The sequence below is a fragment of the Salarias fasciatus genome, chromosome 14 (assembly GCF_902148845.1).
Source record: "Salarias fasciatus chromosome 14, fSalaFa1.1, whole genome shotgun sequence".
Classification (NCBI taxonomy): Eukaryota; Metazoa; Chordata; class Actinopteri; order Blenniiformes; family Blenniidae; genus Salarias; species Salarias fasciatus.
This window is the reverse complement of record NC_043758.1, coordinates 26244730-26268536: the sequence shown is the minus strand read 5'-3', so window position 1 is coordinate 26268536 and position 23807 is coordinate 26244730. Positions and strand designations below refer to the sequence as shown.

The 23807-nt window shown below is 42.4% G+C and overlaps 1 protein-coding gene across 9 annotated transcripts in view; it reads right to left on the bottom strand.

Annotated features, from left to right (window-relative positions):
- Positions 1 to 23807, bottom strand: part of LOC115400199 (kinase suppressor of Ras 1-like) — a 46427-nt gene that overhangs the window by 9158 nt on the left and 13462 nt on the right. For 3 of the 9 annotated variants that reach the window (XR_003932777.1, XM_030107912.1, XM_030107914.1), the window contains 7 exons: positions 3293 to 3437; positions 2165 to 2549; positions 1893 to 2056; positions 1752 to 1818; positions 709 to 792; positions 547 to 608; positions 16 to 128 (listed from right to left, as the gene is read on the bottom strand). Coding sequence is in view for 8 of the 9 variants with exons in the window: in XM_030107912.1 (XP_029963772.1) it covers positions 16 to 128; positions 547 to 608; positions 709 to 792; positions 1752 to 1818; positions 1893 to 2056; positions 2165 to 2549; positions 3293 to 3437 (1020 nt within the window). In the remaining variant the exon portion in view is untranslated. Of the gene's footprint in view, positions 1 to 15; positions 129 to 546; positions 609 to 708; positions 793 to 1751; positions 1819 to 1892; positions 2057 to 2164; positions 2550 to 3292; positions 3438 to 14508; positions 14624 to 21325; positions 21619 to 23807 lie in introns of those variants that run through there. The other 6 variants (XM_030107913.1, XM_030107916.1, XM_030107919.1 and 3 more) reach the window with 5 other exon arrangements.

Sequence of the window (23807 nt, the reverse complement as noted above, 5' to 3'; positions counted from 1 at the left end):
GGCGTGCTTGCTTACCCTTTTGGGGAGTTTTTTGGGTAACGTGCCAAACTGCTGAGGGATCGTCGCTGAGTGATCAATCCGATTATTGATGTCTGAAGGCACCGACTCGGCCCTGCGCATCCTCGGCACTGAAGGTCACATTAGAAATGAGTTCAGTTCACGTCACCTTGAATAATAAACAACATATTTACTGTTGTTCAGACTGATTTTTACAAATGACCAGGTTGAACTTACATCTTTTGTTAAAGCACTGCAACCTTTAACGTGTATGATTGTACAATTTGTCTAAATAAAACCTTTAAGAATCCTCTCTTATTCCCATTTATTACACCTGATTTCTAAAAAAAATGATAAAAAAAAAAAATGAAAAAATATCACGTAGGCATATTTATCAGTCTTTATACTCATCATATTGTGGAAGTGAATGAGAGTTTATTACCTTTTTTCACCCAATAAAAAAATATTTCTCATTTACATACATTTTTAAGCTCTAAATCATGAAACGCTAAGCTCCCTACACACTGGTGCAAACCGAATCCCGCTTACGTGTGAGAAACGATATCCGACAAGAGGGCGCGTCTTTGGTACACTTGTTGTGGCATTTTAACCTGCGAACAGATGAGATCATGAGCGGTTTTCCCTTTTTCCAAACAGGGCGGCGGCAGACGGAGGGCAGGTGGATTCGGGGGGGGGGGGGGGCATTCTTACTTGCAGTGTTTACACTTGACACCGAACATCATGCTTTTGCAGCACACCTGGCACGTCTGCGAGAGCCAGGACTTAGTGGAAAACCTGCAGCAGAGCAGATGCAAGAAACAGCTGGAATTATAAGAATGACCCTAAACTTTGTTTGAAAAAATGTGAGTGTGATGATATGCAAGAATATTTCATTGACATTGGCAACGATAATTACAATAGCGAGAATTTTATTCTATTATAACAAATTTATTGTCATTTATAGGAAAATGAACTTGGCAGAAAAAAAACTGAGAATGTGTTATTTTTAGTTCAACGCTTCATATGTTTTCCTTTACAGAATTTTGGTGTTTACATGGCAATGGTTTGAAAACAATGTCAGTTTATACAGTGTAGTTTGCATGTTGGGCCACTAGTGGGTGCTGTTGGTTGTTTTAGTAATGAAACTATGCACACACATGCCAACAGAGAACACAGTAAACATTAAAAATGAGGAGGACACGGATATTCATATGGACAGAAAATGAAATTGGATTATTTCTCCAGTAGAATATGGACTGAGAGGCTGCTGTTGCTGCTTTTGTCCATCGACTCACGCATGAGAAAAACAACTATTTACAAAGGCCAAGGTGCTAAAAGTTGTGCTTTCCTCCGTTTCCACAGTGATGGGGTCGGAATGTTTTCCAAGAGTTCCATCTTTTCAAAAAGCTGCACTTTCAGTGACTCCAAGCACCGTTGTCATGTAAACGGACCACAAAAACGAATCAGAACATTGTTTCCACTTGAAAAGACTGTCATGTAAACGGGGACTAAAATGGGCCAATCATTTATTTATTCAGTGTTTTTTTATGTCCCTGCTTTGTCAGAGCAGCCAGATTAAAACGCTCTCTGCCTGCCGAGCTATCCGGCAGATCACAGCGAACACTCCGCATTGCTGGAATTCCTGGATCTTCAAAAGCACGCCTCCCTCTCTCTCCCGATCTGCGCCGACTCACACACTCTCACAGGAAGTTAAGGGGGAAACTGCAGTGTTGATTACTGAACATTAGTCTGACCTGTGTGTCACAGCCAAACCGATGTCCCTCCTCATGGTCTGTGGGGAGCTCCTGTACACGGCCACGCCTGTGACGAGCAGAGAGCAAGTCAAACCGAGCTGAAGGAGGCCTGGCCCCCCGCTGTGCGCTGTGTGGACTCACTGTCCGGCAGGGTGGGGGTGGCAGGCGTCACTGGAGGAACCGGGACTCCGGACGAGCTGTGAGTCCGGCCAGACGTCAGAGGCGACCTCAGAGCGGCGTCCTCAGAGCCGCTCCCGTAGCCGTTGATCTGAATTGCAGCGAATACTCTGTTCTTCTTGTAGGCTCTGAAAACAGAAAGGATAACCAGAACGTTCCTGTAACCCAGTGGTGTCAAACATAAGGCCCGGGGGCCAAAACCAGTGTGCAAGCGGCTCCAATCCAGCCCGACCGACCTGTGTGCAGAGGGATCCTCGACGCGGTGCGCCAGCTGGGACTCCTGGCTCTTGCTCCTGGGGAGCGTGAGATTGGGCAGGAGCTGCAGCAGCTTGCGTGACGGCGGCGGCGGCGTGTTGGAGGTCTTGGCGGCGCGCGTCCTGAAGGCCCGGATGCTGGGCGGGCTGCCGGGCTCCGCCATGAAGGCGACGGGCATGTCCTCCGTGGATACGCTGGGTCTGTGCTCGGTGGAGCAAGGCACCACCGAGATGGAGATGGAGCGGCCGTGCACCACGGCGGGCTGCAGGAGCTTGTGGGGGCTCATGGCGCCGGAAGGGGGGCCGATGGGAGAGAAGACACTGCCGTCCTGCTGTGAATCCAGACAGTCCGGCCCTGATTCATCTCCTGCAGCCAGAGAAACACATTCAAGCAGACTTTAAACATGTTTATTGGAAAAATATAACAAATTCAAAGATTCTATGTCTGTTTCCTCCGGCTGTGATAAACACACGTTCTGCACATCGGGTCTTTGTTCTTTCAGAAACATGATCGATGTGGTTTTCACAGTAGCTTTTACGATATTAACAAACAATCTAGCTTTTAAAACTTGAATATGAGAATCTCAGAAGAATATGAGACCTTTATGAATGAATATGGAACTTTATAATGCATCTTAAATTTTAAGATATTATTGTTAAAATTATATTGTTGACCATATATTGTCGCGTCCATCTTTTTCTTACTTTGTTCATCAATTTTAAGTTAAAACAATAACTTTTCTGAGGGAAAGACACATTTTTGGAAGACACTAGTACCGCATAGTGATAAATTTGATGTATTTCTTTTTCCATATTAACACACATTTTCTTTTGAAATGTTTTTCTGATGGTAATGAGCTGATTTGCCGTAGTTGTCTTAATATGATTGTTGAACTCTAGTAGCCCAGTATTATTTTATATATTTCTATATGTGTATATATATATATATATATATATATATATATATATATATATATATATATATATATATATATATATATATATATATATTATTAAACTTTGCTTCTTTCAGTGATACGCTTTTGTGGAGCTCTTTATGTTCAAAACAAGGCTCTACTGTGACATTGCAGTAGTTTCTCTGAATCCCACCTGTCTCACTCTTCAGGCAGGAGAGGGCGGCAGTGAGACGGGAGCGGTCCTCGGAGTTGGAGCTCAGTCTTCTCATGGTGTCCTGCAGCTCAGAGCTGGGCATGTGCAGCAAGCCGTCCACTGAGAGCTTCCCTGCTGCAGCCTGCTGCACACACGCACACACACACACACACGCACACACACACAAACACACACATCAGCACCATGTACATGAATTCTCATTGATTTAATCTAGAACCTGCGGCAGCGTCTGGCAGTTTCAGCAAAGGTCTCATTACTAGAAACAAAGCAGCCAAGGCAACGGTATCAGCAAACAAACCGAGGATGTGAAAACAGAAACTATTTCGCAAGATAAGATCTCACAGTCGTGCATAAAAATTGAAAGAAGGCAATAAAGTTTCAAAAAAACTGATGCCTGCATTCACTCACTCAATGATCTACAATCACACCAAAATTTACAATCTCCACACAACATTTGGTAAAAGCAGCCACGGATGATGTTTGTTGACTTTCACTGAGGGCGAGTGGTCGGATTCACACTTCTAGTTAGACGCTTGCTCACATAAATAAAGGAAATACTTAAATTAGAAAAGCTATAATGAATCTCAGTTATAATCTAAAACAAACATTGCCAACCCAATAGATTCCCATCCCAGTCCTTTATGTCAAACTGTATTTTCCAGTTTAAAACACATTTCAATGTTGATTTTTTTTTTCCAAATTACTGGTCTAATTTCAGGGAAATGAATTTCAAATGCCTGCAAGTTTATCAATATTATACTGATGAGTAAATATTAACCATCCAGTCATGTTACAGTGAATAAAAAATTGCAATACATAAAAACTTATTTTAAAAGTTGAGTAATCCTCAGAATTCTCTGGTTTGAATTAGTGGAAATGACACTTAAACACAATCATACAACAGTGCAGCGCCTTAACTATAGAAAATCAGTTATTCTCCATCTAAATAAGGGGTGTCAAATATGTGGTCCATGGGCCAAAGAAGGCTCACAAAAGAGTTCAATCAGGTCCAGGGTATGACACTTAGCCAACATTAGCATTTTGTCCTGTCCTCATGTCTTCTTGTATTGTAAATGTCAGTTTTGTTTCAGCCAACACTTTCAGAATATTCAGATCAGTGATGAAATCCCGTCACTCCAGATCAGCTGCAGCACAGTAACCTGTGGACTGAGTCAGCAACTGTCATTGCATCATAAACAGAGAGCAACTTACAGTAATCCTCGGGAAAGTTCTGCCAACAATAGTGCCAGATGTTTCCAGAATGGCAGGATAAAGATTGAGATAAAGATTGCCCCTCAAATTCTTATGAAATTATTACAACTTCCTCCTTTAATGTAGTAATTTTTTTGCAGATAAAAATACCAAATCAATAGAAATGTTGCAGGAGCGCATGTTGCTGGGACTTATAATAATCTTTACTTTCAAACTGGAAGCCTAGTCCAGATCACCAAAGTAAACTCGACCTTGTGCTGAAGAATGTGCACATCATGTTGCACTTAGGAATGTGTTACTGGTGAATGAATGAAGCTACAGCACTTTTACTTTGAAAGAATGGCTTTTAATTTGAATTTGATACAGTAAAAAATATTCACTAACACCTCAACACTAACACCTCCCTTTACATTCAAAGTGGCTCAAAAGTAATAATTTGGTCAACTTGCTGGTAAAAGTAGAAATAAGGCTCACTGATTGACAGCAAATTAAAAAAAAAATCAACCAGGTTTTTTTTTCTTTTTTGTTCTGAATTGCTGTGAAAAGCCAGGCTGGACTGCCTCATTCCTGGAATCTGCTGGCAAACTGTGAAAACAAGGTTGTCTCAACACTGTGGTGTTTTCTCAGCCTTTGTGTGTGCATGTTTAATGGTGAGGATGGGAGAAAGCGTTGCCTTAATCTCCTGGCAACTATCCCGTTTCCTGCATTGTGTCCATGGTGAATGAAATGGACAGGCTGGGACAACAAATGGCTCAGTAGCAAGTCGACGCCAACGAGTTTCAGACATTTTATATCTGGAACTCTTTATTCAGTCTTAATTGCAGAGTCCTTAAAAAATGAACAAACAGGTGTCCCTTCTGATGCGCACACAGATCACGTGTTTGGAAAGACGACTGGTAAATTGATGACTGTAAATGGGAGTCGAAACTTCCAGTGTAAGATTAGGTGCTTCTAGTTATCAATCACCGGCCCATCGGCTGTTATTGTCTCTCACAAACTGGATTATGTAATAAGGAGGCGCCACGAATGGACTTTGTTCAATGTGGCACAAGAAATTACAGCTTCGCCCTCACACAGAGCAAAACGGCAGTGGAGGAATCTGCTGTACACACCTATGACTGTTTTAGTCCAGTCTTTTGTTTCTCAATCTGTTCAGTCGTCACCACTTACTCCTCAAACGCCATCATATAAACCAGTGGCCACTGATACCAGAGTCTGGATCTGCAGCCAGAACAAACAAATCATTGATGACTTCATTTATGACCATTAAGTTGTCTGAGTGGTTCAACACCTCCAGTCCATGAGCAAGAGTATCAGTCGCTCACTGGCTACAAGTGAAAGTCTCCACAGGATCCAATTAGTTGGGTTTAGGCATGAGGACTGAAACTGACCCAGCTGACGCCCCGAGCGTCAATGGATGGATTGCACTTTCACTTTGTCTATTCAGAGGTAGAGTCTAATGAGCATTTACGTAAGAGCCATTGTCTGCCTCTGTTTTGTTGTCGTGTCGTTGCTGTCTGCCTCAGGTGTCTCCCTGGGTGACGGTGCGGGCGGGTGGGGCTGATAAACGACGCAGGTGCAATCAGTCAGGTGACGATGAGCTCACACGGCTCGCAACGCGCTGACAGACGTGCGTGCCAACACCTGCATGTTGAAAATGACATAATGGGGCTAATTCCTTGATGAATTTCACTGAAAAAATCGTCCAATCATTATCACAGCAGTCGTCTTTGGCAGCTCATTAAAGACACTTTGACCTCCAGAAAGACAGAGCGCGGAGGCTAACCGTCGGCCTGGGCAGCTGCCATTTGTTTCTGAGCAGCGTGAAACCACAAAGGTAGTCATTTCCCAGCACTCCAAGGGATTTTCCTGAACCTAACCATGTAGTTGTGGAGCCTCGACATAACCAGCTAATGACAGAACACAACAAACACCTTGTAGCCATGACAAAAACCCTGTGAGTCAAGTTATTACACGCTGCTCAAATGGTTAAGGCTGTTGACGTAAACAGAAGGAGTTTTAAAGAGTTCTGTTGCTGCAAAGGTCTGTTATCATCCTTATATAACCAGATTTCTATTAGGAGATGAAGCCGTATTTAAAAAAAAAAAAGAAGGTCAAATTGATAATGAAATATTTTCATGTTGACACCAAGTCCGCTAGAATCGAGAGTCAGGACTTCAGGATCGATCAGTAAGCCATACGTCTTGTGTGAGGAAGAACATAGTACAGAAATCAAATTACTGCCGTGCTGCTCACACGTGTAAACAACTCAGATTCAGGATTGTCTTCACACAAAAGGCCCATTCACTCTCAGAAATTCAGGAGGAGCACTAAATTAAAGCTATTGGCCTTTATTTCACCTCCGAATGCACTAAAAGTGAATAGATTACTATTTGTTATGCTCAAAATAAGCAGGGCCTGCTGAGAGGGCCACTTCATCAGAACCCTCTGGTTTGTTCATCCAGTTTTAGGTATTGTTGGTAGTGGTGTCCAGACGGTCTAAACGGTAAAGAGCATGGTCATGAACAGCAAAAACCCAAATTCAGAAGGATCCAAACCAAACGACTGTTGAAACCACAGTAGCGACGCTCTGTGTACCCCTGCTGCTTTACTTCTGAAAACCATCAGACCAGAGGCTGCAGATAATGGAGGATAATGTGTAACACAGATCCAATCTAAGAAAGACGTCAAAGCCCCTCCTGCACCGCTGGATCACCTAGACTTTAAAAAACAATCAAGAAACAACCGCAGCGATCTACAAGAGCAGACTCCTAGAAAGTTTAAAGATTAAAGAGATTCCTTTGAGGGTTTCTTTCTAAGAAATATTGAGACAAGAGCTGAGTTTTAATGAGAACCGAATTTGATCACAACAGAACAGTTCCAGCTGAAATAATACCCGAGCCCGGGTCCACCTGAGCAGCCAATCAGAGGGGAGTGGAAAGGTTCAACAAGCAGTTAGAGTCCCAGCAACAACAACGCTCCTGTTTGAAGTGAAGTGTAGAGCTGTTTGTGGGCCCAGCTCAGCCAGAACGCCCCCCGACTCAGACGAATGTCAGAGCCCACTGTTCCCATCAGAACCCCAGGGCTGGAAGGTCCCACATTTACAAGCAGTTCTTTGCTTCTACAAACTGTTACATGCTGTATCTTTTACCCAAGAGAAAAACTGAAATATCAAACCATCACAAAAACAACACTTTCAGAAAATCCAGGTTCCAGATCTCCAGAACTTCTGCCCAAGAAACAAATTTTGAATGCGACAATACACTGCTGTTTATTGGTAAACAGTTGAGCTCTTCAACCAGCCAGTCTCTAAGAAGCAACAATTAACAACACTATGAGTCTCAAAACAACTCAATCAGATCAACAGCACTCGGTCATGGGTTTTCGAAGACATTTTGCTCCTTATCTGAGTGGCTTCATCAGCTGTCCCCGAGTTCGCCTGAATATCTTACAAAACAAATACCTCCACTCAACATGATTCAATTGCTTTGAGTGACAGTATTAATCGTAATTGAATAATTCAAGCAACAACAAACCCTTAGACATGTTTGTTTTGGGGGTGTTTTCTTTCTTCTCTACTGGGGCTCAAAAATCTTAATCTGAGAGGCCTTCAGAAGTACAAACAGCAGTTTGAACCTATACTGATTGGGGTGGTGATTTCCTGTCTGCTATAATATTCACTCAAGAAAAGACAGAACATAATGAACCCATCACTATCATATTGATCAATCAAAAATTATCTCAGAACGATACGAGAAGATATCTGCAAACTACTAACTGATAAAACAGAAACTACAGCTGCTTCAACATCACCGACCAAAACCACAAGAATGGCTTCACTTTGCCTCCTTTTCAAACTGTAGCTATAATTAAAATGATACCTCAGCGAAACCACCAAGAGAAACTGCACCATCTGACATGCTTATTAGATAGTAGAAGCTTTATTTAAAGGCGGTGTGTCTGACAAGGTTCAGCTTTGCACGTGTTGTCACACCTTCAGAAATCATGAACAAAGCCTTTTAACGTCTGTGTCCTGTTTTAGACCAATAGAGAACAAGCTTTTTAACCGTAACCACAGCGTTTCCTAACCACAGCCGGTTTATTTTTAACCTGAACTGCCACCTTCTGCTCATACTCTTTCCAAACTTAACCCGCCACATTGTTTTCCTCACTCAGAACGTTTTGTACTCACCAAACCTGAACCACACTGTGACAAATGAAATGACAAACATTCACCAAAACTCCACTTGACGATGACATTTCAAAGTGGCTGTTAATCCAACGCCATGAACAGAAGGTCCACAGTGGGAAAAAAAGTTTTGGTAAGGTTAGGTAAATTCCATGGTTTGGACCTCATGGTAGCAATAATTAGAACCTCCAATAGGTTAAAGGAATATGTCGACTGCTTCTTCAATACAGGACAGGAAAGTAACCTCAGGTCTAAAATGGTAAAAAAAAATTTCTTTTAGTTTTACAGTACATACAATATATTTTTTCCCAACGAGCCACATAAAAAACAGACTATTTTGAAGTTCTGTGCTTTCAGTTGTGCTTGATTCTGCTTAACTTTTCCATATCTCTAAAATAAACAAAAGCAAAAAGATACATGCTTTTAATGAGCTGCTCTCTCCCTGCAACAGAGTCTCTTTTAGCTCTTGTAGTGCTGGACAATGATTATTATTTGCTTTATCACATGATTTGTGGTGTATTCTGCATTACGATTCTAAAGGTGCCTTATCAATAAAACTACAATACCATTTTTAAATATTTCCTATAAATTTCAACTTCAAAATGTTATTTTTCACTTCCAGGATATTTATGTTTTATCTACTTTATCATAACTAACTGGTGAAAGTTCAGAATCCCTATCATGAGGCACTACTATCATGAAGGGAAAGACGGGTTTTTCTTAATGAAAAAGATCTGAAAAAGTAGAGCAATCTTACTTCCTGGTGTCTAATATTCAGCCCCCAGTGTTTATACCATGTTTTGTGAGACAAGAGCAACAAACAGCGACAAGCTGATCGTATTAGGGGATGTGGAGCCAGCTACAGGTATAAAGTTACATATTCAAACACAAGCTGTGTGTGTGTCTTTGGCCCGGGTACTGAAATCAACAGCTGTTCAATTTTTTCAGGTCTTCATAAAAGCAAGATTTAGTTCAAAAAAACACATATCAACCTTGGAAAAGTGGCATAATCTTATATTCTGAATCTGACCTAAAGATTCCACAAGAGTCTGGAATTGTTCTCAGTTTTGCTGACACTGTTTGCTCGCCCTAGTTTCTTCGAATATTTTCTCTCTGATAATGGAGATTCAAACTGTAAGAGTAAAGATAAAGATAGTAAATCCACAAGCATGAACTACATACAGTGGAAAACCTAAAGCACACATTTTCAGAATAAAAGCCAAGCAGTTGAATTGCATCTCAATACCAGAATCTACCAGGTTTGGTAATTTTTACTGAAGAACTATGGGAGGTTTCCAACCAGGAGACAAAGGCACACCAAATATGCAGCATGCAGAAGGAAGTGGAGGTGGATCGGGCACATGCTCAGGAAACCCCAGGCTATCTTGGAATCCACAGGTCAAGAGACACAGGGTCTCACCAAACTGAGCGGGGAACGGTCGGTGGAACAGGAAGTGCGTCACACTGGGTCAGACTGGCAAAAGATCATCTGATTAACTCAAGATCCTTCTGACGTATTTTTGTTCAAGCCCCATGTTCCTCTTGGGAACGATCAGGTTAAGTAAGTTGGCAACTAAATTGACCAATTTCTCACTTATACCTTGTTCATGGGCAGAGTTACACAACCAAGGAGCTGAGTTACTGGGGAAACCCACTCATGGGGAACACCTGAACATGCAGCCTTTGGCCCAACAACTGATCTCAACTACACCACTGTGTGAACCAAGATGAGGCCAGAGAGATTATAATGAAATATTTTAATTTAAAAAGGGCAAACTGCATTGAAAAAAAGAGTTGTGCAAACTCATAAATCATCTGAATTTTGGGGATGAGACGGTCCGCCTAGACTGACTTCTAAAAAAACTAATGAGTTGTTTTTCTTAAATCCAGAGAATACAAGACTCCACCCTGCTGGGAGTCCTTATGTAACTTTTTCCATATTCTTACACATTTTTCCAAAAAGCCTCCAGGTCTTCTCTCTACAGCTACTGATCTCTGTGCATGCACTGAGAGAAAATAACATCGCTTGTGTTGTACCGGGTAAATGAAAGTTCAATCTCAGGATCGAGTCAAATAAACCAAGAACGATCCCGGCTGACTGAGGATTTAGGCTTTCTTCTGATGAATTCAGACTTGTCTGGTGGCTGAAGCCAGGAAAAAGGAGGCGCAGCTCACTTGGGCGGTTTCAAGGCCAATCCAAGAGCTTCAATATCTACGATCGGTGTTTCTCAAACACGGATAATAAAGCTGGATTAATACTGATAATAAAGACACCTGCTTTCACCTAAATAAAGCTAACATTAGAAAGCGTTCTTTGACTGTCATTTTTGGACATACAAATGTCTTCAATTATGTTAGCTGCAATAAATTGGTTATATCTACAGCTAATATTTCTATTGTATTATCTGGGAAGTCACAGTAAGATATGAAAGAACTTAACTGGACAAAGCTGGTCGATATTTTGTTGGTTTATGTGGTCTAAAGTAACATTTACAGTGACTTCAAAAAAAATAAGTGTCGATCACATTTCATACATGTTCTGCAGAACCAGTTAGTGCAACAAACTGAGCTCAATGTGTGATCTGTGTAAACTGTAGGAGCAGAGAAAATGAAAAATGAATCTATATTTAAGTTGGTGCACGAACGCTGTGTTGTGAAGGAAGTTATGTTTTCGATCATCAAAAAAACAATAGGATCAACAGCCAGCAAATTATTGCTTTATTTTCAGGACAGCTCTGCCAGTAATATAAAAAAAAAAAAATGAAGCAGAATATTAGCAATAGGTAGAGCCGACAACTCTCTTTTCATCAGGCTTCATTCACACAAATACACAGCTGTCATCGGCAAACCATCACACCAACTCTGCATTCGAAATTAGGTCCACAAAAAGAGCAAAGACTAAAGATCAGCCCAAATTTAAGTCAGTGCAGACAAAAAAAAAAATACAAATCCGAATTTGGTTTCTGTGTTGAATGAATGTGTTATTTTAGACAAAATACGCCACGTTTTAATTTGGGCCTTTTATAAACGGAAATAACTGACACCCTGAAGATCGGACCTTTTGCAGATTTCGAGTCAAACAAAAGCTAGTTGACCACCATGTTTAAAAACACAAGCTCAAGTGGATTGTTGAAGGGATTGGCAGAATTCTCCCTTACTATTTCAGGGAATTTACAACAGTGTTAAATGGAGATGAAAGCTAAATGGCAGTGGACTTTGGAGGAAACAAACTACTAAATTTGTTCGTCTTTCCAAGTCTGAGAATACTCCAGGGACCGTGCACACCCAAGCTGGTTTTTAAATAGCATTGAAAAGAGGAGTTCAAAGCAACAGAAGGTGGGCCTGAATCAAAGTGACAGAGAATGGTCACTCAAAAGTCCCAGATCGGGTCAACCAGTCATCAGAACTACGCACCATGGTTTTGTCAATCCAACCCAGTCGGGATTTTTCCCTCTTAACTGCTCCTTTTTAATGGTAATGACTTGACTCCATGGAAACAAGATTCTTCTGAATTACTCTTCACCACTTGATGTGAAAATGGTCATTTCAGTTCAGAATTAGATACCACTGACAAAAGAAATGATTATGGCCTTCAGATCCCTCCACAACATCGTGCAGCTCAGACTGAAGCTCTTTACAGCCAGATAGAGTCATGTGTCCTCATAAAACCATTCGGTTGTGATTAAAGCTGCTGAGAGGTTTTGTAAGACAAATAAGTAAAAAGAGGTTATAAACGTGACATGTTGCGGTGTATAATGCCTGGGACAGAAGTAGGGAGCGACGGTTTGAAAATTTGATGATTGCTGGAAATAAATTACTGTTGATAAAGCTTGTATTTCTGTGTAGCAACAGCAGCAATTAGAAAAAAAGTACTGGATTCACATCTGTGCATGGTCATTATGCAACATCACTCAGTAGTTCACAGGGTCGGCCAAGCTGTCTTCAACAACTTGATCTATATCATGGCAAAAACATGATGAAAAACAAAGATTCCAACTTAGTCAAATCTGAGCTTAGTAACATTTTTATCCCTGTTGCACAGCAAGCACAAAGATGCAGCCTTTAACTGTGCCTTTTACAACTCACCTTGAGTTAAAAACCTATGATAATACTTTTGACACCTCTGCCTGTGGATCATTACGATGATGACTAGAATTTCATTGGCACCGTGCTAGTTGTTGAAAGTTGAGTTAAATCAAAAACACGACATGAAAAACAGGAGCGGGGATGCAGAGAAAACTCAAATGTCCTGAAAGATTATGTAAACTGGGTGAGTTCCTGCGTTCGGGACATGTTCAGGCCGGAAATCTCCACGTCAATGAATGAAAGCAGTCCGGCTGTACAGCTGCTGCTAACTTCTCTATAGCTTTAATGAGCACCCATCGTCCAGGTGAAAAGTCATACTGACCATCATTAAAGATGACAGTTACAAGGTAGTGTAGTCGAGTCCAGTCACTGTTTATTTTTAGTCTGATTTAATTAAAATTGTTGCTGCTTTGTATTGGGTTCTTCTGCAAGACCCTGAAAGTCATTTTATACACACTGCATGAAAAAAAATCCTATATCTCCACTCAGCAGATAAGATGCAGGGTTAAGAGATCAATCAGAGGTCACTGTAAGTTCATATTGAGGATGGCAGAAGGAGAGTTTCACTTATCTCTCTCTGTGAAAGGGCGGGTCGGTGCCATAGTTAAAATGTCACTCCTCTGACTCTGGAAAGCAGGAGTGTTCAGTAAAACCTCCAACCCAGCAGCATCATGACAAAAACAGCCAATAGACGACAAGTTGTGTGGATCCATGTGTAAAACTGATGGAAGTTAAATATCCTGAAGCTTCAGAAGGATTGCAAGTCGAAGCTAACTTGCAGAAGATTCAACAAGACTCATCTTCCGCCGACACACACGATGAAAAGAGGCCTCAAGAACTGTCAACTTAGTCAACTGCCTTCTATTCACTAATAAACGAAAAGGCCCATTCAGTTGAGGATGGTTTCTTGCTAATCTTGTTCAGAAAAAATAGGAATAAAGGTGAGAGGAACAGACTTTACACCTTGCGGAGCTGACGCATACCGATACCTGGGCAGTGCCTGGGCATGCCCCTGCTGCCTGTGTTTACAGGTGACGACAGCCTGAAAGCAAATGCAGGAAAGAAGGAGAAACACTGACAGGACCATGACTGAAAGAGGAAGGGGGGGGTAAAGCTTTATGGTGACGCGATGAATGTAAATCACAGACTCCTAAACATTCTCCTTGGACTCCAACCTCGGCTTTCTCACACACAAACCTACACACACACACACACACACACACACACACACACACACACACACACACACACACACACACACACACACACACACATACTTAGATGAACTGTTGAGCAAAGTGCAGAGTGTCCTGACAGGATGAGAGGGCTCGACTCGTAACTACTAACAGGCATGAGGGTTTGAATCTGCAGTGAGCCTCCACCCAACAAACACGAAATCAGTCTTGAATCTGACAACTGCCCACAACCACACGGACGGCTGAACACACACACACACACACACACACACACACACACACACACACACACACACACACACACACACACACACACACACACACACACACACACACACACACACACACACACACACACACACACACACACACACACACACACACACACACACACACACACACGCTTCTGAAGCAGGTACACTTTACACCCTGACGCTGCAGCAATAAGGAAGCACCTTTCCCAGAAGGTTACACACAGACACTGGGGAGGCCGGGATGGATCTGTACTTCACCATGACGTCGGCGGTCTCTGCCGAACATTGGAGCCGCTGCCGGTGTAATCCAGACGCTGTTACAGAGAAGTCCGCGAGCGCAGCAGGCTGTTGGGAAACACTGACAGAGAGCCAGCAAATCTTCGCCGCGCTGTTATCACACTCCCACTTTTCCCCCTCCTTCCTACTTCCATTTCCCTCCCTCCCTCCCTCCCTCCCTCCCCCTCCTTCTCTCGTTCCCCGTCAGCTTCGGTCCTGTTCCCGGCATACCAACGCTGTGCATCACCAGTCGGTCACTCTCTCTGGCTCTTTCTGGGACTTAAGTTATAAATACAAGTAGAGACAGACAGTGAGTCATTACATTTTCACTTTATTCTATGTTTTATGGGTTCAGGTTGTAAAGTGAAATCCTCCTCAGTGAAAGGTGTTGGGTTATTTAGCTGAGTTTCTGCTACAGTTTGAGTGGGCAGGCCATTAAATGTTGGGTTTGATCCAATAAAACTGTGTTTTGCCGAGCAGAATGAGTTGGCCGGCCTGCTGCTTTTCTGGCTCATGAGACAGAACTATGAATCTGGTGGAACATGTCAAACACAAACAAAACAACATCACAGTATTGAACTTTTAAGTTTTTCCAAAAATTGAAAATGAACAGAATACACCGCATATTTGACATTTCAAAATAATTCAAACTTAATAAAATGGCCTGAGCCATATTCGTGACAAATGCCATTATGTTATGAGGGAAAATAGGATCTGTTCAACTAGTGTCCGCACCGCCAAGAGCTGGAAAAGGCAACGAAAACACTGGACTGAAAACAACTTTTTGAAAGTGGCCTCCAAGGTGGAACTTTTCAAAAGCGGTTCAACTTCATCTCCATTGAAATATGGCAAAATTGAACTTTTCTGAACCACTGTTCCTGCACATGTGCACCACAGCCAGAGTACGTAGATCCTCTGTACATGTGCGAGTAGATGGACAATAACAACAATGGCGGCCTCCAGAGAGGCATGACTCCCAGTCCAGATTCTCCTGGGACTTGGTAGTTTTATAGTTTTGTAGTTTTTGCTGGAAGTTTCTTATTTGAGCTACCATGAGCAGTGCACCCACTTAAAAACCAACGCAGTTTCTTGAAACCGAGCACATTTTTCCCATTGCCTCTTCACCGAAATCCTTACTTGCGCGATAAGCTTCTGAAACACGTGTAGCCGTCACCATGTTTACATTTCCGGAAGCTTCTGCTGTTTTATGTGCATGTCTAATCAGTGCTGCACTCCACCCAGTCTCACAAGAAATCCTCCACTTCCTCTGCATGCCTTCAGTACGCTCCACTACACCTCCCTGTTTCACCGTCCACAGCCATGCCTCGCCAGGCCAAAACAAATACGAAAACAGCCCGATCCGAGCGACAATGTGGCAGAATTTACCAAACTAACTGCCTTGCACTAATGTCATGAATACGGTGGGTGTCCTGTTTTGTCCTTCACCCCAAAAGAGATTTTCACAGTGAATAATCAACATCTGCATGAAAGCAAAAGAAACCGGATGAAAGAATGGATCAGCTTGCAAGGCATTGACTGTAATTTTATCAATAAAAGTAACTTCTATTTTAGAGTTTGGTGAGATTATAAAACAATGAGAGCCAGAACTGAACAGAAGATGGCAGCAATGCCTCTAGTGCAGCAGTGAAATCCTCCTGCCTAGTTTCTACTCAAAAAAAGTATGAGCATTAAAAGCCATGCTTGGTGAGTTTGTGAAAACATGGAAAACATGCACACGAGAATCTGCAGAAACAGCGCAGTCTAGAAACAATCCTGATTTTACTTGTATTAACAAAATGTAAAGTTGTTCATATCAGGTTCATCTGTGTTGATGTTATTGAAATTGACTCAATCATGTTATTGAGAAGTTTTTTTTTTTTATTCTGGTCCAGCTGTAGTAGGATCAGACTGGGCTCCATGTGGCTCCCAAACTGAGGCTCACACACATTTATTACAGCATTATCAGCTTAAAAAATGTGAAAAACAGTATTTTATTTTATTGTAGTTACACTGAAAGTGAAGACATCAGCTGTCAGAAATCTGGCACTGGTTACTGTCAACTAGCTCTTCACATATTGTTGTATCTAACAGTGGTGGCTCAGCTAAACGCAGTGGATTGGTCGTCATTGGTGCAGCCAGTGTTACTTTGGTGATAATGTGATTTCTGATAAATGCTGAAACTGAAGCATCATTGTTTATGTGCTTTGAGATCTGTTCTTTCAAACAAACAGTGCTCTTTCTCTTGCTCCTAATTTACACCATCATCACAAAACTTACTGATCTTTTTCCATACTCTTTGTTAGTTTTAGGTTGAGTTAGGGGTTAGGGTATTTTAGTAAATACAGCCCTGATACAGAATCCATTGATTTGTAATCTGGGAAATGAATCACTTTTGACCCATGTTTTCCATTAAAAGGGATCTGATGCATATGTTGTGCATCAAAGGGTTAATCTCATATAGAGAGGCAGGTACCTACTGTAAAGTTTTCCTCTGCACTCAGTAAATATTTAATCAGGCTTAATCTTCGAAGTTGGGTATATCTGGCTGCTTTGTGTTTTCACAGAACCAAAGCAAACCTCTGTGTTACTATTTTACTTTAATTTTACTCTAGTTTATCTTTAAACCCGTCACCATTTAAACCCCAGTTTAGCTAACCAAACTATGAATATCATTTTATGTCCGATATTTATTCCGCTTTAAACCTGGCTGCCATTAATGTGTTTATATAGGCTTTCTTGAAACCTGTAGAGTCAGATGTGTGGATATAGACTCTGTGAGGACCAGTAGAGCAGGATCCGCCAGTCTTTCAGGTCCGGGCTTTATTTTAGACTTACAGTAATGTCTTCTACTGTAACACAGTGTTTCATTGAAGGGAACAGAAACACAGACATGGTACCATGAGGAGCTCAGCTCACTGTGACTGGCCTTTGTGGATAGAGAATGGGCTGCGGCGATGATCGTAACTGAATTGAAATATTCACCTGACGACCTCGTGTCAACCTGCTGTTCACACGGCGGCCATACGAAGACATACAGCATCAAACAAAGCGAGAGGTATAAGAAAGCCAGAGAGACCATTGAAGCTTTTCTCAGCCATCCAGATTCATTTCAGTCCAATGCAGACAAGAGTGTGTCATTGTCTGCATATAAAGGTAGGCTGACTCTCCAAATGTTTCATGTACGGTCATTAAAAAAAAAAAATCCAACAACAAATCAGTTAAAGAGCAGCGGATGGAAGCTCTCAGCTGCTGCTTCGTCGATCGACTGATCAATAAATTACTTGCCTCATTTCCGTGATTAACATCTCTTCGGTTTCATAATAAATGTCTGACATTCATTAAAAGAGATAAAAACTGAGGTGCGCTCTTGCTATTCATGAAAAGAAGGCGGCGCCCCATTACATGCCATTACTGAACAGCCTCCAGCGGCGAGCGCAGCCAGCTCCCTTCATCTCTGCCTCTTCATGCTTTTCACCCAACAGTCGAAGTCATGTCAATATTGTGGGAACAGGCCTGATCCCAGCTCTGCCCCCGGGGGGCATTGCTCACCTCTTCCACAGAAACACATGGCAGGAATGCACATGCAAAGCGCCGGACCAGGGACCGGCACTGGCTGTCAAAACTACAACCAAGCGACTGCGTTTTATCTTTAAACATCAGCTGAAAATGTGTTTTTTATTGCCTCGCAGTGACTGTGGCACTCACTGAATTTGCACAGTTATACTTGCATAACTGCACTGACACTCTTCAGTAAACCAGCGCAGTGTACAGAGGTAACAGAATGTTTTGAAAGGAGCCGACACACAACATACAGCGTCTGCAACGAGGAACATTTAAAGTGAAGACGGAAAATCCAAAAACTGAGACTGCTTACTGCTGCCAGGCAAAATGATGGTCGAAGCCACATTCAATTCAAACCAATGATCTCACTACAACATCTAACAACATTTAAACCACAATAAATCGTGGAAACAACTAAAGTTTTGACTCAGTGTTAATCACTGTCCACCATGGGGAGGGAAAAAAAATGTTAAAAGAAATCCTTAAACAAAATCAGCGTCAGAAGTGCACAATATCTACGGTTTGGGGTCTGGAGACACGAACAACAGTAATAATTAACTCAGAATGTGAAAAACAATAAGTAGAGATCACCTGAAATGAAAGTTCATACAGAGAGGAGAGGGTTTCTTCACACAGTTACCTCCAATTAGGCTTTATTTTTTTAATTTTACAGAAAGTTTAACACGTGAATTTCACTAAGGTGGTGACGACAGTAACTCCGACTGCAAAATGCAATCGAACCGCAACGCACTCCAACCTTCAACAATAAGAACTCTGTCCTGTCTGTCATTTATCACACCTTCAGGAAATAAATGCAGGAAGCAAACCAAGAACCAAGACGTTCTTTCAGCATTTATCTGCAGGGCAAAAGTTCGATATGGAGGCAGAAGACGAATACAGATGTGGTCAAGACCTCTCCTTCTGGGGACTCTGCAGGGTGGTGTCGCTGTGACCGTCACAGTATTTTCTACTACATTTTATTGACTGTTAGAAGCTTAATGCAGCAGCTACAAAACAGTGTAATGAGACTGCGGGCGTGAAGTTTCAGACACTGGGAGAAGGTTATGCCTAATTGTGGTCACAAAACCACAACGACCGTCACTAAACCTCTTTCAGCGGACGACATGAGGCCACAGATTTTACATCAGGATCACAGGACGGACTCAAACTGTAAGCATTTGCATTATAAGTGTATCATTTAATAGGCACAGAAACGCTGCAGAGATACATCAAAAGATATCCGTCTCTCTCTTGAATATTAGAGGACATTGAGTCTGATGAGGGTACTGTAGAAAACCAGAGAAGACTGGAAATCACCACAGATGAGCGATGTATCTGCTCCGAGTGAACTGATACCGACTGTCGTCACCCAGATACTCGCTGACAAACAGAGCGGCCCGTGTCACCTATTATAATCTCATTCTGCTCGGTGACCAGACATTCCTGGAGAGTGATTCACAGCGTGAAGCCAACAACAGACTGACCGCTGCAGCGCGAGCCAAGAACCAAGGCCCACTCTGCCCGCGAATCCAGGACAACAAGGCTCAAGCCCAACTGTTACCAGCAACTCTACAGACAGGACTCAGAGCAGGGTGATGCCAGGCTGCTACTGCGGCGGCTGGATCAGTGTTGGAGTTTTTTCATGAAAAAAGGTTGTGATGGGTCCAGAGGAGCTGGAAGACGAAAGAGACCACAGTAATTCAAACCCGCTGCAGTAAGTTAAACTGGAAGTATGATTTACACTACAGAAGAAAAACTGCAGCCCTGATGTTACATGCATCATACTTGTAGTACTAGAGTTTCCATTAATCTCTTTTTTTAATACTACTGCAGAACTTTTTATTAGTTATGGTACAGTGAGTTTGGTGCTGATCTCTGGAACAAGAGATCTTTATCCCTCAACACACTGGTGCACAGAGTCACTGAAAATGTAACTTTTTGAAAGCAGCTCCCAAGGTGGAGTAGATGGAGAACAACAACAACGTTTTCCTCCAGAGTGTCGTGACTCGCAGTCCAGATTCTCCTGAGAGTCACTTCAACTTCATCGTCTGCCTTAAGAATGTCCGTGCATTCGTCATTGTTCATGTTTATAGTGTATTCTTCTCTGCCGCAGTGTTTGTGGTTTCATTGCAAAAACAACCAACAGCATCATCTTGTGGCCTGGCAATGCTCAATGCATCGTTTTCAGAGTTACACACACACACAGAAAAACCTTGCTCATCATCTGATTTCCACATATATAAACTGAGGAGAAAGAAACACACTGCCTCCTTCAACACAACATCAACACCATCTCTACGCAACTGAGATGAAGTGTGTATATTTACACAGCACAACCAACAACACTGAGAATAGCTTCCCTCTGTAGAGGTGGCTGTGTTGACATGTGAACTCTACGTTACTGGCTGGAGCTGCCAGCGGCGTTAAAATAGTCTGAAGTGTTTTTATCGCTAACATCCAGAGCATGAGGGGCGAAATGTTAGGAACCTGCAGCTCCTCAGCCACGTGTGCCTCTTCAGCACTTCTGTAGTGGCAACATGAAGCTTTCAGAAAGTTATACATGAATAAATAATAAGACGGACAGTAAACTCCAACAATCAAAAAGGTTAAAATACAAAATAAAAAGACAACGAAAGAAAAGCAAGTTGAATGGTGACAATTCCAAGAAAATGTTAAAAGATAAAATAGACAAAAACCTCTCAAGGACTCAAAATACCTGAAATAACTGGAGGTGTCAAACATAAGGCCCGTGGGCCAAAACTGAGCTGCAAGAGGCTCCAATCCAGAGAGCAAACCACCAAGCAAATTAAAAAAAAATGTCAAGGAAAACTATTATCTTTAGAGTAGCAGGCACAAGACTACACAGAGGTCAAAGCTGAGATATCACTGATGCTGCCGTGAAAGACAGAAAACTACCTCGAAGTCATGCTTGTCAGGGTGAGTTTGCAAAAACATGCACGATTCTGCAGCTACAGGAGGACGGCTTTTTCACATTCCACTGCATTTTGCACTAAAATGTGTTTGACAGTCCTGCTTTAGAGCAGCTCTCATGTTCATGCAAAACAAGACATCAGAGGCAGATCAACACGCCACAGGAGAAGCTGCCAGCGCTTAAACAGGACACTGATCCGATCATTACACCCAACCTCGAACCTCAGAGCAGATCCTTCACAGTCCAGGTGATTCTCCTCAAACCCTCTCAGCCCAGACACGGAGCGCAGCGGACTCCTCTTCCTACCTTGGTGCGCTACATGTGATCCTGTGAGGTCTGTCGCCGGTCCAGCTGCTCCCATGAGAGCCCAGTGTCGGCCGGAGCGTCTCTCTGAGCCCACCTGTCGCTTCCTCCTCAGCACAGTGTCAGGAAGGGAGAGAAATAGCCGAGTCACCCTGAAGCTCCGCTCTCGCCCGTCCTCCACTCGATTGTTTACAAGCTGCTCTCAAGTCCCTCTGTGAGTGTGTGTCTGTGTTTGCGTGATCGTCCAAAATGTGTACGTTCTTACGTCTACGTGCGAGTGTGTCTGCGTGCTGGTATGTGGCCGAGGCTGGTTTTGGGTGTGTATAAATAGCTCACTGGGGAGGGACAGAGGCTTGCAGAGCAGCTGACTCAACACATTCTAGTTGGGGTGAGTGCTCATCACACACAGAGCGAGAGCGGCGTGGCTGCAGCTCTTCAAAACACCGGCATGTGCACGCTCCCACCACAGCCAACACACTCACACACACTCCTGCACAAAGCTTCTGCAGCTGATAGCTACAGGAAAATAATGCAACCTGCAGCTGCACACAGAGCAACGTGGGGGGAAAAAAAAGGAGAAAAGTAGAGGTTCTCTCGGTGATCAAGCTGAGAGTTTTAACACCAGAACAAAACTCCAGCTGGAAAGCTGCCGTGGCGCTCATCCCGTTACATAACTCCAACAATAACGATGTGAGCTGAGCTAAATGCTATGCTATGCATGCCTTTTCAGGCCAGCACACCAGGATGCAGAGCACAGCACGTGTGCAGGGAGTGTGTGCTCTGCTCATCTTTCAGCAGCGTCCAGGCGATTGTTGCACCCCAGTCAGGAAAAAAGAGCAAAAAGTTTCCCTGAGGATGTTAAAAGTTTAATATCTCTCCATTTCATCCTCACTGGATCAGGATCGTCCTGTATCCCGACTTTATCAGCCTTTAAAACGTTCAGCTGTTGGTTCGTCCCACAGGTCATCAAAACTTAATAGCAAAACTCATTTCTGTCACTTCACACCGAATTATGTTCCACGTTTTTCCACATTTCCAAAAACCGCCTCCAGCTGCTGAAGTTTCATGAGCACAATTTAGAACGGTGAAACTTTTATTAGATTTTTAAGAGTTCAATGTTTGGAGGTTTCGCCCATGTTCAAAATGATTTTTAAGGGATTCTTAACAGTTTTAACCATTTGCAATCTTTATGCTCTCCTGAATGTTTTCATGTTGTTCAAGCTCTTTTACTCATTGAAGCACTTCTACATTGTTTAAACAGAAATTTAATTCATTTTTTTATTCATTTCATTCATTTCAGTCCTCTAGCAATTTCATATATCCGTTTCAGTCTCTTTATTAATCGGTGCGTTTTAAATTTAGGCTTTTTTAGTGCTTTATAAGTCGATTTGAAAATGAGTCTGTTGTGTAACTGAAATAAAAACAATAAAACTGTTTATTAGGATAAGATTTTCTTCAAAATTTGGGAGGAGTCACTCCAGAGGGGATGTAGAGTCTTGGTTGGGGAAATTTTTTCAAGATGTCAAAAGGGTTAAGTTAAGATCGGTTAATTATCCAGAAAGCAAAGATTTGTAAGCGAGCTGCGGTGGGTTTGGTTTCTTTTCCAATAACTTGACATGTTTTTTTGTTTCTTTTTTCTTTTTTTGCATTTCTGTGTGAGAATGTGATTAGTTTGATTGCTTTTCATATTTCTGTCTCCCTTATGTCGTTGGATTTCTGATCTATTAAAAACAAAAAAAGTTAAAAAGCTTTCATTTCTATTATCACATCAAAACATGTACACTAAATGATTAATGGCCGATCGATGCACATTAAACGTGATACACACGGGTTTAGTGTGATGGGATCTTTGACAAACGGTCCACGATAAAGCAGAGGTTCATCAGCAAAGTTTCACCCCTGAAATCTACAACATCTCCCACTGACACACTCACAGCCTCTGGAAAGAATGTGGATCACATCCAAACTACTTAAAAATAATATTATTCTGCATCTGAAAATTCAGCTTAAAGGAGCACAGCGCAGTTTGCTCGTTTTATGCAAAACACCGACCCCTGCAGGCCTTAGGTGTAACTGTAGCTTAGTGAAAAGCTCGTGTCTGTGGCTTGTGCCCATTTACGTGCACAGAAGAGGGGAACTCCTTCCTCGCTCTTTTAGCAGCGCTCGAGTAAAATGTAAGTTTCTTTTGCCTTGTGGGGTCTGTGCTGGAGTTGTGGCAGTGCTAGAAGCCGGTCTTTTCTTACTTTCTGGAAGCTCCATCCTCAGTACTGCTCAGTTGTTGCTGCTAAGCGTCTGACGGAGTAATGGCGGACAAATCGAAACTTAAGGATTACCAGGCCAGCGGGAGCGCGCATTACGTCATGCTCAGAGCGATTCGTACCGGAATCACTCATATTGCTGTGCCTTCAGTGCCCTGCACAGGAAAATAGGAGCGACTGCGATCTTGCAAAAATAGCTCTTGCTGCCCATCAGGCAAAGGTGAAAA